General features: G+C 29.5%; 2 protein-coding genes across 2 annotated transcripts; both read left to right on the top strand.

Annotated features, from left to right (window-relative positions):
* Nucleotides 1-499: 499 nt before the first annotated feature.
* Nucleotides 500-1,570, top strand: LOC9301524. The gene is made up of 2 exons (XM_002865404.2): nt 500-777; nt 1,165-1,570. Exons 1-2 carry the CDS (start codon nt 678-680, stop codon nt 1,338-1,340), a joined length of 276 nt encoding a protein of 91 aa, XP_002865450.1. The 5' UTR covers nt 500-677; the 3' UTR covers nt 1,341-1,570.
* Nucleotides 1,571-4,498: 2,928 nt separating this feature from the next.
* On the top strand, nt 4,499-5,420 carry LOC9301523. Its single transcript, XM_002865403.2, has one exon. It carries the CDS (start codon nt 4,505-4,507, stop codon nt 5,342-5,344), a length of 840 nt encoding a protein of 279 aa, XP_002865449.1. The 5' UTR covers nt 4,499-4,504; the 3' UTR covers nt 5,345-5,420.
* The last annotated feature ends 8,645 nt before the right edge of the window (nt 5,421-14,065 follow it).

Here is a 14,065-nt window from a genome sequence, read left to right as displayed (position 1 = left end):
CATAAATCTTGAGTTATTGGATTGATATTTTTATAAAGTCATTAAAAGTTTCGTGTTATTCAATTAAAATATTAGAATCTATGATTATTAATGAATTAAATTATTATGTTATTGGTTTCTGACTGTCTACACTTTTCTTTACAAAATAAAGTCATGAAAATATCATTAAAATAGAGAGATTGTTTTGAAAAGTTTACAAGATTATGAAATACTAATCAACAAGATTATAGAAAACTCTCAAAAACTCTTTAGCTATAATTTAGAATCATTTATTTGTTTCTTTTCTATGATTTTATTAAATTCACCAAAATGTTGATCTTATATGAAACCTATATTCCAAAACCCATTTCACAAAAATCCACTATCCGAACCAAATCGACCAGACCAGAATGTCAGAAATCAGATTTATTTTCTCCATCCAGTGAAGAAAGGACCTAAAGGTCTTTGCACTATTTTATTCAATATTTATGTAATATGTTTTTAAGAATAAAACATAGAATATACGGCTGATATTTTTTTCTTATTAAAATATTTTTATTGTAATAGTAATATTTTTATTTTAATAAGACTCTCTATTTAGTTGAAGTTATTGCTTGTAACGTCAGTTTTTGGGGGTTGGGTTTCTTCTCCCTTTCTACATTCTCTCTCTCTCTTCTTTCTCTCTTCACTTTGATCTAATGGCCGGCCTAAGATGGAGAGAGTGGTGGAACACGATGGCCTTCCCCACCCGGCGCATCTGGAATCGTTTCACCGTTCGCGTCGGGTTTCGACATAGCGGTAAGCTCCGATCCTCCACGGTCCTTTTCACCGAGGGCTAAAAATCCTCTGTTTCATTGCTTTTGATGAAAAAACCGAAAAAAAATAATCTTATAAATTCCTTTGAGATTTAGCTTAGATTTTTGTCACTTTCTTTTGTGATTCTTGATCATATATAGAAACTGTCAGTGGAAAAGTTTTAGCTATAACAAGAGACTCTTGAGCTATCAAGAATTAAAGGTCTTTGAGGTTTTGTTGCTTTATCCGTGGAACAAATCTTTACTTAGGATGATTTATTCACCTTCCGGATTAGTCGGATGTTTCAATAAAACCGGAATAATTAAATCGATGTTAAAAAAAAAAAAAAAAAAAAAAAAAAAAACTAATTGATGGTCTTGTGTGTTGCAGGACTCTTGAGGTTACAAAACGACGTGAGTTCTTGCGAGTACGAAGACATACACATAATGTGGAATCTGTTACACAAGAATGAAGATCTTACACGTACCGCACCAATCCAACAACAACAACAAAGGAAGAAACCTTGCTGGAATCTTCTTGGTTCATATCTTTGCCAAAGATTCTGATCCAAATAACCAAACCATTGTTGTATTTGAGAGAGCCTTGACGGGTCCCTTGCAGTGTGGTGTGGTTTTATTGGCAAATTTCGCAAATAATGAATCCGAGGTTGCATAGTTTTATTTAGCTGTTATATATTCCATGGCATACCTCTATGTACTTATGATTATCATCACATGAGTGTTGTATATAGAATACAAAATGCTTCACATAGTTTGATAATACTTGTGTTCATCTATTTGGCTTCTTCGATTTTGCCTTTTAACATAAGAAAACAGAACAAATCTTGACTTAAAACTCCCAAGTTGCTAAAAATATGGATTTTGTAATAGAAGGAAACACTTTCTTGAGAATCCAATGATAAATTCTTATAAATTTTAAAATCAAAGTGTTTTCCCAAGGAAAAAGAATAATAGTGGTATCTTTATTTAATATATCTCTCTAGAAAGAAAAAAGACATCCCTATTCCATTAAAAAGATTAGACTTCCAAGTTCTAAATTAGTGGTCATTATTAAAATAAAAAAAAAATTATCAACCAATGATTCCATAGAGAAAGATGAAATGTCAGAATCAATTGGTTAGATACTGATGTCCAAACAAGTGTGTGTGTTTGTTTCATATATGTGTCGGCTGCTTCTGGGCTTATTTAAAGGCCGGTCTTGAAAAAGAGTATTCAACAAGTATTGTGTGATGATGTGATTGCTTTTTCTCTTTTTTGGTTAGACATTTCACCTAACAACTCTTTGATTTTATTAAATGTAACTAACGCATTTTGATATTTATATACTCTTGTGTTTCTTTATTTTCCCCCATTGTCAAACTTACATATTCTTTTCGTGTGAATCTTTTATCTTTTTTACTTATCTAAATCTTTTTAGTCAATTTTAATTTGAGTTCTGAAATTAGTTTATACATTCTACACAACTATAAAGTTTTCCTTTCAAACAATAGACGCATAGATCAAGAAGTTAAAGCTTTACCAAGACATTGCCTCTATACCACTTAATGCCCATATTTTGGGTTAGTGGCAATGTTTTGGTAATTTTACAATAGTACACATATTTTTCATAGTCTAAGAGCCAATATATTTGTAACTCCACTACATATCTCTAACATATATTGATATATTTTCAGAGTTGGTGATTAATGTTACATCCAAATATATAATCAATTATGGACGAAGAACGACGTACCAACTAGTTGAGGATTTAGAAATGTCGAGAGCAGTGTCTATCTAATTGTTAGACTATTTATGTCAGTAGCATAACTAAAACATACGGCCATTGTGATAATACAAAAGTTTCTGCTGCTCCCTCGCTGTTGGACTGATTAAGTAAAGAAGCCTAAATCGTAGATCCGAACCAAGAGTAGTAACCCGTCACAAGACCCCAAGACATAAATAATTTTGTTTTGGGATTCACAGAAAAAAATGTAAGAACAAGAAGGGATTTTGTGGGTTTAACCCTTAATAAAGATCCCAAGTGCACAGTACAAACGCAGTAGTACTTAGAGATTGTCCACATAGACCACAGAAATACACAATAAACTATATAGACTTAGACATGGCTAGAACAAAATAGGAGTTAAAGGAACTCGTGTGAAATTTTCAAAAATAAAATAAAATAAATAATAAATAAGGTATTTAAAAACAAATATTGAATCTAGAGAAGTCATAAGAGAGTTCATATAAAAACAAGTACATTAATTATAGAAGCATTAATATTCTTTCTTAAATTTAAATTACTTATAATTAATTACCCTGCTCTCGCATTGCATAATTAAGTATGAAAGATATTTCATAACAACTAAACTATCGTTTGTTTTAGGAAATTCTAACAAGCTTTAAGATCGTAATTCAATCAATTCACAAAACATAATAACATTAATTTTTGGCTGGCTAAAGAAGCTTTGCCTATCTAATGATAGATCTATCGATTCAACACCGTTGTTGATGGCTTGATGAATTCGATTAAAGACAATAGTTAAAAGTGTTTAATTCAACTAATACATTAAGAATAATCAAAGATAGAGAACTAGAAGAACAATCCAAAAGTAAAATAACTCGTAAATAAACTTAAACAAACATTCCTTTGAAATCTCTAAACTCAATGATGGGACTACTCACACATGAGCAATACATATGATCATTGTAGAAAAAGGGATCAAGAGTTTGAATAGAGATTATCAAAGGATTTTAACATTCTTTAAACAAAATAATGAAAGAAGAACAACTTTCGAAAAATAAAAAACTAGCACAAAAAGGCCTGCCTTTGCGGCTATAGAGTGTTGAGTATTTATAGCTAAAGAGTCGGAGCCCTGAAACAAGGAAAAAATACAAAGCAAACCGATCAGTTTAAAAGTATAACAGATCGGTTATGAGAGTCTTCTGTACCGACTGGTACAATTGTCCAACCGGTCAGTCTTGATCTTGGATATTTTCTCCTCTTGCTCCATTTCCTCTCCTAAATTCGCTATTTTACCATAACAGGTCCAGAAACCAGAAAATGCTAAAAAGGATCGAAAAATATATATTCATAATATATATAGACCAAAAATATTACCAAATATCACCGTAAATACCCGAAACATAATTGTATTTTTAAAAATATTAGTTATTTATAGACCAAATAATCAAAAATACTTGAAAATATATATAAATAGTAAAAATACTCGAAAATAACAAAAAAATATCCAAAAATATCTAAAAATAAACGAAATATCCGAAAATATCCAAAGCAAAATAACCGAATGGATAATAAATTTTAAAACCGAAAGAACCAGAACCGAACCGAAATTTCAAAATACCCGAATGAATACTAAATTTTAGAACTGAAATAACCGAAATCGAATGGAATTGAACCGATAACTGATCGGATAACCGAACGTTCAGGACCATAATATATACCATGTTATAAATTTTAGGAAAGAATGTACAATTCAAAGTTTCAAACCATAATACAAAAATATAACTAAGTAGTCAACAAAAGAAATAACACGCCAAAAATAAGTTATTCATAGTCATAAATAACGTTACCAAATTTGAAATTAACTAAATAACAAAATATATTGACTTTGAATTAATAATTTCAATTTATTACCTTTTTTACCAACTTGAAAATTATATAAAATGATACATAGGCAAATGGTGTAAGATACATCTTAAGTTTCAATATGTCTTTCAATCTAAATAGGTTCAATATTTACGGTGATGATTTCATAAACCATCGCATGAACCATGAAGATTTGTTTGATTCTCCTCCATCCTTTTCTTCTTATCAAAATTCACATGCCTCTTCATTTTCTTTTCAAATTAACAATTCACATATGAACTATCATATGATGAGGAGAAACTTTGATTCTTTTTCTGGTGCCAAATATTTTTCTATTCAAAATAATTCTCATATTACTCAAATTTCTTTTACTGAAACCATCACAAATAGGTATACTACTATTGTTCCTACCAATACACTTGATAATTTCCAACATGAAATTAAACGTGTCAAACGTTCCATGGATTCTAATACTAATATTTGGAATCCTGTATCTTATCCTCAAATTTTTTTCGATAATCAGTGCGAAATTTTGAATCCTACACCTCTTAGTGTCATTTATCCGCGCCAACATTCTGCTGCTCTTCATCATTCAGATTTTTCTTCCTTTACATCAAAGTGTAACCATGTTCCTCACGCTAGTCGATCTTCGAAGAAAATTTCCAAACCAACAAATCTTTTTGAAAGAACTACTTATTATGTTCATTCTGAAGAAGATGAGAAAAGTGATGATAATCAATATGATGGACGTACACATAGTATACCATATGTGAAATATGGTCCATATACGTGTCCCAAGTGCAATGGTGTGTTTGACACTTCTCAAAGATTTGCTGCACATATGTTATCTCACTACAACAGTGAGACGAACAAAGAAAAAGCTTTGAGATTTCGTGCAAGAAATAAAAGAAAATTTCGTAAGCTCATGGCCGGTCAGAAAATATCAAAACAGAGGATGTAATTTGTAGTAATGGAATAAGTAACGAAGAATGTTTCCAACATTTTTGGATAGTAAAAGAAGAACTTTTTTATTATTTTATTTCCATAGTATCTCTTTCCAACTTATTTTATTTAACAAAAAATGCAAATTTAACTTCTATTTCTACTTTTATTTTTTATCATATTTGTTATTACTGGATAATGGATATGAATATTTCCGCACACAATTGTAATTTTAATATGCTCTTTAAATTTTAAATTATGGTTTTTTTATATAAAGTAATTTCCTAAATTTCAATAATTGATATGCATTCACAATTATGCATGTTAAGCCGTGTAATATAATTTTAAATTAATTTCAATAAATCCTCCCCCTAATAATTTCGTACTTATTTGTTAGTGTACCATAATAGTGAATTTAATATATATATATATAATAATAATCTATACTAGAATTGAATTACATTTCGTATCGGGTGGGTTAAAAATTTATCCGAGATTTTTGGTATCCGACCCGATACAAAATTTTCTTCAAAATCTTATATCGGATATTCCATATTTTTATTTGGATCGGATCAAAACATATCCGAAATTATGAACCGGATATTCCATATTTAAAAATATAGATATTTAGAAGATTTTGTTAAGATTTAAAATTACGATTTTCCTATTATATTTGTTTGAATTTTTTTTTAACTATTTTGAATCATGATATAATACATAAAGTTAAAAAAAATCTCAATTATTTTTTCTGCAAATATTGTAATTCAAAATTTTTAAAACGGATATATATATTACCTAATTGATGAAAAAGTGTGGTTCAGCGTCCCATATTTGCTAAAATGTTTAGAAAATGATTCAGAATCATATTATAAATAAGATCAAAATAAATTTAAATACGAATGAATAGGAAGCCTAACTTAATAAACAAATTTATTTAAATGTTTGTATTTCGTTAGTTCGGCATACCGCGGGTTAATAACCATTAAATTTAAAAAATTATTAATTTTTAAAAATACATCGTCCCGCGGTATACCAGGTGTTAAAATCTAGTTTAATAGTTAAGATAGAGGAGTGGTATCCTTTGGTATTATTTCTTCTAAAATTATTGATGGAATTTGATTCTTTAGTACTATTTCTACTAAAATTATTGATGAAATCTGATTCTTTGGTAATATTTCTATTACTTAATATTTTATTTTTAATGTTTTTCTAAAAATCTAAGGATACGGTGAAAACTGAAATTCCGTGTCCTTAAGGTGAATCATATTTCAGAAAGGTCCAAAAATCTATGTGGTAACCATCCAATAAAAGTGGACTTTAAAGCAAAGTTGCAAACAGTTAAGCATTATTGACCAATACAAGCGAAACACGTGAAATCTACTTTATGATATAAGTTTTTGGCCTTCAAAGCTTTTCTATGCATCTTCGGAACATGTCAATCAAGAGAAAACTAGAGTATCATATTTAGGCATTCATGTTTGGCTTTTGACAAAATCACATATATCTGATGATCAAAACGATCTTTGGGTGATTGCCATAGATCAACAAGATCTTTTTTCGTGATGTATTCATTTTTAAAACTATCGTGGAGATGGTGGCCTAGGAATGCCATGGCTTTAGCTTTATTCTCATCTGATGTCGTTTCAGATTCACTGTTGGTGCTAAGAAGACCATGTAATCTCAGATGCATTCTTACATCTGATGCCCATGTCAATATAATTTTTGCCAGATTTAATTAATTTAATTAAACTATAAAAACGAAAATGCGTGGAAGCCACTTTTTCCCATTGGTTGACTAAGTGTTTGTGGAAGTCGAAACTAACACAATCAAGATTTGTCTAGGGTTTATTTTAGGGATACGATAATCGTGAATTCTCAAAGAACAACAGAAACGATTGTTACCAAAGATGGTGTTCTTGATATTATTAATGAAAAGACGATTTTGATCGTACAAGAGTTTGATCGTAAAAGAAAAAGTGTTTGTGCTGTGAGAGCTTTGCGTAGTGTAATTTCTAGAGCGATGTTGCTTGTCCCTTCGTTTGAGCCTTGAGTCTCTTTATATAGGGATGATAAACCGCCTCTCCAGCGATATTCCCGGAAGATTTCCATTTATCTTAAAGTCGGCCAGAATATCGCGGATTAGGACAATTTCCTTATTCTTCGGAGTTTTCGGAAGATTTCCTGATTTGAGTTGATCCTTCGCGATTCTTCCTTATCATTTCCGAGTTTATCGGAAATGATCCTTCTTTTTCGGAAATGATAACTTGCTTGGAAATGATACCTTTAGAGAAGAATATTTTACTAAGTCTTTGCTTCGGGCGATGATGAAGACTTCGCCTCGGGGAACTTATGCAACCGGCTCGGGAACAACAGAGGCGTGGCCTAGGCTCCCGAGGGAAAGCGGCTCGGGTTCACGGAAGGAGCCAGCTCGGGGTCTCAACACAAGCCGGCTCGGTTTCCCGAAGTGAATCTGCTCGGGCACTTAAAGGGAGCCGGCTCGGGTTCACAAGCCTGCTGACAGACCCCGAGCAGACTATGGCTGTTCCCCGAGGTGATCGATGCGATGACCCGAGGCGAGTGGCAATCTGACCCGAGGTGATTGGCAGTTCGACCCGAGGTGAATGGCAGTTTCCACCGAGGTGTCTTCAGAAATTCCCTGATGCGTTCGAAGTTCGGCTCGGTGCTATGGGATGAAATCCGACCCCAACAGTGTTAATTAATGCTTCTACACCAAGAGGCCTGGGATTCGAGTCCCAGATACTGCGATTTATTAACAAGTTTGTAGATTAATGGAGGCAAATGTGCATGAGATCTTCATCGATTTACAATTATAGCCGTTCGCCAAGATTCTACGCAGAGAAGGAAGTGCCGTCAGGTCGTGGATCATTGAAGGTGTCCGTCAAGAGCATGAAGAAGGAAGTGTCGTATGCCGTAGATCTAATAAGGATTGGAAGGAATTATCCGTCGTAGAATCGTCTATATATGTAACAGTTCTCACATGTGACCAATCAAAATGAATATATAAGATTTGATATCTAACTTACCATATTAATCTGTTATTAATCATTATACTTCACCTCTAATCTTTATGTGATTCTATTTTTTGTTAAATAAATAAATCATCATATCATATATATAATAAAAAAATATAGATTTTTTTCCGCATATGCCATGATTTGAATTTTTGATAACGACTATAAATTGTTCAATCTATGATGGAAAAAATGTAACAGGTCAAAAATTCAGATTTGAGTATTATATTTCTCTTAAACGAAAATAAATTCAACAACAATTTTTTTTTTCTTGTTGAAAATTCAACAATAATTTCTACTGAGTAAAGGATCAAAATTTGAATATTTATATTCAATTTAATACATTTTTTTAAATGTATAATTTTATATACTACAATAAACTTTTAAAATATTTTAATTTGGAACATTTAAAATAGTTTTACTTTATATTTTTTAAAAATATCATGAATACTTAATAGATCAAAAAGTTAAAAATTAGAAATACTCTAATTTAATTTTTTTAAACAAATATATTTAAAATATTTATAATAGGCGACAGGTTAAATATAATTTATTGTATGATGGAATGAGTTATGATCCTTATAACTATTTGAATATTTATATTTAATTTCATAGAACTTTTTTTTTGAAATTCATAATTTTATATACTACAATAAAAATTTTAAATATTTTAGTTTGGAACATTTAAAATTTTTTTATTTTAATATTTCAAAGAATATCATAAATATTTAATATATTAAAAAGGTAAAAATTATAAATACTCTAATTTGATTTTTAAAACAGATATATTTAAAATATTTATAACAGACGGCTGGTTAAATGTAATTTATTATATGATAGAAAGAGTTATGATCCTTATAACCAGGGCCGGCGTTAAGGGGGTGTCAGGGGAGCAAATGTTCTGGGCCAAAAATTTTTTGGGTAAATTTAAGGGCCCAATTTTTGTTTTTAATAAGGAAATAAAAAATATTTTAAAGAGTATAAGATATTTTTAGTATGAAAAAGGCCCAAATATTTTATTTAGTATGAAAAAAGGCCAATTTTTAAGATATTTTGAACATGAAAAAGGCCTTTTTTTTTGTACGAAAAAGGGCCAATTTTATAAATGTGTACAGGGACTCCAAATTAATTGAGCCGGCCCTGCTTTTAACAGACGACATGTTAAGATTATAAGAAGAGATGGGTTAAATAAGATTTGACACTGCTAAATATTTGAAAATTTGATTTTACAAATAATTAAAAAATAACGAATAATAGATTGTTCACGCAATATTTTCATTGGGATTCTAAAATAAAAATATACTCCACGTATGGGTTGAATTTGATATTATTATATACTAAAACTATGTTCATAACATATTCGATTATGCGAATAACTACTAAATTCTGTAATTAGCTCAAACAAATCTCTATTTCAACAACTAAAGAATTACAAATTGAAAAAAAGAATTTCTTAAATTCCGTAATTAGCTCAAACAAATCTCTATTTCACCCATTCAAGATTTTGTGAAAATGGTTTTCCTAAAAAATAAGGAATCTAGTTTTTGCAAGATTTTGTCAATTTTCATTGACAATCCAAAATCCATCTTATTTGAGTTTTTCACTTTTCGAAACAAATTTTTAACGTAACATTCTTTTTTCTTTCTATTTTTTTTTATTTCTTTTATTTTCACCCATTCAAGATTTTGTGAATATGATTTTCCTAAAAAATAAGGAATCTAGTTTTTGCAAGATTTTTTCAATTTTCATTGACAATCCAAAATCCATCTTATTTGAGTTTTTCACTTTTCGAAACAAATTTTTAACGTAACATTCTTTTTTCTTTCTATTTTTTTTATTTCTTTTATTTTTGCAAAATCCAAAAACCAAAAACAAAAATATAAAATCCAAAAACCAAAATCTATAATCATTCATAGCCATAATTAGAAAAATATATTCATTCTAATATTATATATAAGGACAAAAAAATTAATATATTTTCACTTTCTACTATAATATATCAAAATTTTAGTCTAAAATATATAATATATATAAATTTTGTAGTAAATAAAATTCAACCCGTGCCATAGTATGGATCATGATCTAGTTTATTATGATTAGTGAAGTAATTAAGAGATTTCTCATCTATACTATTAATTGGGAATCACTCAAAACTAACAGACCTTATTTTGGTAGATTAATTACAATGAATGCCATTACAAACTTTTCAATCAAAGAAACAATAAAAAAACACGTTAAAGGGTAAATTAGCAAATGTGTATCTTAAAAGAACGCGGATCTTGGGTGGTCGGGTCGGATCTATATCTATTAAATATGGTAAAACACGCGGATCTTTGTACCATTGTTGGAGGATCCGATTGTCATTGCTTTTCAATTTTACTGGGCTTCGTGGTTTTTGAATGGGCTTCGCCGACAATTTTTCAGCCCGTGACGTTTCTCCGAGATTTAGAGATATCTTCGGAAATTAATGCCAAACCCAAATTTGTTAGTTATCATTTAAACTGATTTCCATAATAAACAAATCCATTCAATATCTATAACTAAATAAATCATAATCCCATTAAACACGATCAAAATTATTCTATTTCCAAAATCTAACAAAAACTAGATATTGAAATACTAACAAATCGAGCATATATCATTAAAATTCTTATTCGCTAATATACCGTTGTTGATATTCATTCTCTAAACCCTAAAATAATCTTACCGACCTCTTTTCATATAAATAGATGTTTAATGTTAAGTTTAGATACACAATAGCCTTTCATGCAATCATTTTTCGCTTGCTACTCTCTTGAAAAAATGGCTGCAAATCTTGGGACACCAACCTTGCCGACATCAAACCTTTCAAGACGAATTGGAAAATCAAAGTGAAAATTTTCCATTCCTAGACACAATACACAATTCACTGGTGAAACAATGGAAATGATTCTAGCTGATACATCTGTAAGTATATATTCTATTTTAATAGATCTTATTTTCTTTAGTACTTAGAATAATCACATTGCCAACTCTATGTTGCAATCTCTAGAGTAACTTCTACGAAAGGACTGAAGATCCTCATAGTGAACAAAGAAAGAAAACCACAGAAGGCAAAAATGAATGTGGTGTTCAAGGAAGTTTTTTAAAACCTATAAAAATTTGCTTTGTAAGCGACATGATATGCAAGAGGTAACAATCTATACTAATAATCTGTAAGGATTGAAGACTTTTCGAAATATGCTATCCTATAATAATCATTTCTTTTATTTGTTTAACAGGGAAAAGTTGGTTTCTAAAAGGCATTTGGAAAGTATTGTGGTTACTGAAATCATTTTCCAGATAAGAAATAATGTTGTTTTGAATAAACTATCTGTTATTTTCATCTCAAAATCCAGCCTAACTTTGTTTTTTCACGGAGTTTTTTCCTTTACTGGCTTAATATGAAGTTAAATAATTCATATACAGAAGCAGTTACGATGATTAAGTATTATCAAACAATATAAGAAAACAATGTCTTGCTAAAGTTGAAAACTTTAGAAAATTTTGCCCAAAAAAAAAAAAAAACTTTAGAAAACAATATAACAATCACGAGACTTTAGAAAACTCATTTTAACATAGATTAACATATCAATGTTTTCTATCACAAATCTACTCACTCAAAAAGTTTAACAGCAGCTAAATATTCATAAAAACTAAAAAGAATATGTAACCCTTATCATCTAACTAACCTTTAACATTGCTTCAAGCTTTATGAATAGCTCCAAAGACGACATCATTAGAAGCCGCACACATTGTTCCAATTATACTCGGATAGGAAGATTTGCATGTATGCATGTAACATATATTAAATCCTCGAATTTACTAAATCATTTCAACTTACTGAATTTAACATATTGAATAGCTACAAAGCCTCACTAACCTTTTGCATCTATACTTCCATATTTATGAATTGCTACAAAGATGCCATAAATACAGCCTGCTTCAAAAGAATTAATCACGGAGATGATCGTTCGCCTGTATACATTGATCTTTGTATCATCATGATCACATATTTATAAACAGCTATTATAAACTCATAATCATATAATCATAACTCTTCTAGGAAACTCATCTAGGAAAATCATATAATCACGTTGAGACAAAACTGAAATATATTTGGAAACAAAATTAATTATAACTCTTCTCATGTAACAAGAGATTTATAATAAGAGATTTGTTTTAAAACTAACCAATCTCAAAATAACCTCTCACGATTTGAGAATTGTTGATAATCATAATTTAGATATAAAATTAGCAATACTTACCCATACAAGATCGGGTTATTGACAATCAATGCCCAAGAGCTATGTTCAAACATAAAATTTCAAAGAATGGAATTTCAATAGAAACATTTGAAAAAAATAAAGTCAAAATCTGAAACAATAATAAGCTTACCTCTTTGTAGACTTCCGGTGTTGCGATTAACAGATGATAAACGAAGACATAGTATCTTGATTAGCAGACAATTTTGCGAATGATTCTTAATTATTACGAGCAACCGTCTGATTTTTTTGGATGTGTTTTAGTGAAGACGATAAGACAAAATTTTTTTTTTTTTTTTTGTCGTCTAGATTTATTATTAATTGCAAGACAAAAATTGTTATGGAAAAAAACATTCATCTATTCGGAAAAAAAAATCAATCGTATATATGAAATGATCTCAAGAAAATTTTGTGGGTTTCGGCCCAAAAAAAAATTGTTATCTGATTCATTTATGGGCTCCTAAATTTTTAGTTAGAGTAATAGCTTTTTAATGACAGTTGGTATCCATTATTTTTTGTTGGAGCAAAACAATTGTTTGGCATTTAATTAAAATTACATATTCTATAAACAATCATCATATAACTATTATACACCAATATTCTGCAAATGTCCAAATTATTTATCAATCACCAAAACCAATATACTAATTGTATAAAACAATTCTATTTATCTTTCTATTTAAAATTTATATTTAATCAAACAGAAAACAAATTTGTGTACCAAAGTTTATTTAAAACACAAAATATAAAATTTCCCATGAAATATATACAATTATCACCAACGATGAGTTGGCCTAGTGGTTAAGCCCTTTGGTTACCGATAATGTAGGGACCTTGGAGGTCACGGGTTCGATTCACGTTGGGAGGGGTCTGCTCTCCAAAGGAGAATTATATTACATGGTTTGGGCCCTCCCAACGTGAATCAAACCTCGCCCTGGGGGAATGTACGGGCCTATGGACTCAGAACCTTATATATATATATATATAGATATATATATATATATATATATAGATATATATATATATATATATAATTATCTAATACACTACAAAAAGAGTATATAATTTGTTAAATACTACTTAAGAAAAAAAATACATTTTATATAGTTTATAAAATACACTAGATATGGACCCGTGCGTTGCACGGATTGCCGCTCGAAATTATCATTTTTAACTTTTAATTTTATTTTTAAAAGCATAACTAAAATTATATAAACATATATATTTTAAATAATTCAGTATTTTGATTATTTTTATTAGATTCATAATGCATATTGCGCAGTATAAAACACTATGTGTAGTTATGTTATACTAATTATTAAATCATCTAATAAAATATTGGTCTATATATAAACTTATATAATTTTTTGCTTATTATAAGTTATGAAGTCATAAATGTTCATATGTTGTATTATTGACTTTTAA

This window comes from Arabidopsis lyrata (genome assembly GCF_000004255.2).
Source record: "Arabidopsis lyrata subsp. lyrata unplaced genomic scaffold ARALYscaffold_8, whole genome shotgun sequence".
Lineage (NCBI taxonomy): Eukaryota > Viridiplantae > Streptophyta > Magnoliopsida > Brassicales > Brassicaceae > Arabidopsis > Arabidopsis lyrata.
Note: the sequence above shows the minus strand (reverse complement) of the source record. Positions and strands in the feature narration are given on the sequence as shown.

What these genes read in the sequence shown, in the direction of transcription:
- LOC9301524 (XM_002865404.2), top strand. Translation starts at nt 678, where the DNA reads ATGGCCGGCCTAAGATGGAGAGAGTGGTGGAACACGATGGCCTTCCCC. An exon ending in CGTCGGGTTTCGACATAGCG is followed by an intron (nt 778 to 1,164) that starts GTAAGCTCCGAT and finishes TGTGTGTTGCAG; the next exon opens with GACTCTTGAGGTTACAAAAC.
- LOC9301523 (XM_002865403.2), top strand. Translation starts at nt 4,505, where the DNA reads ATGTCTTTCAATCTAAATAGGTTCAATATTTACGGTGATGATTTCATA.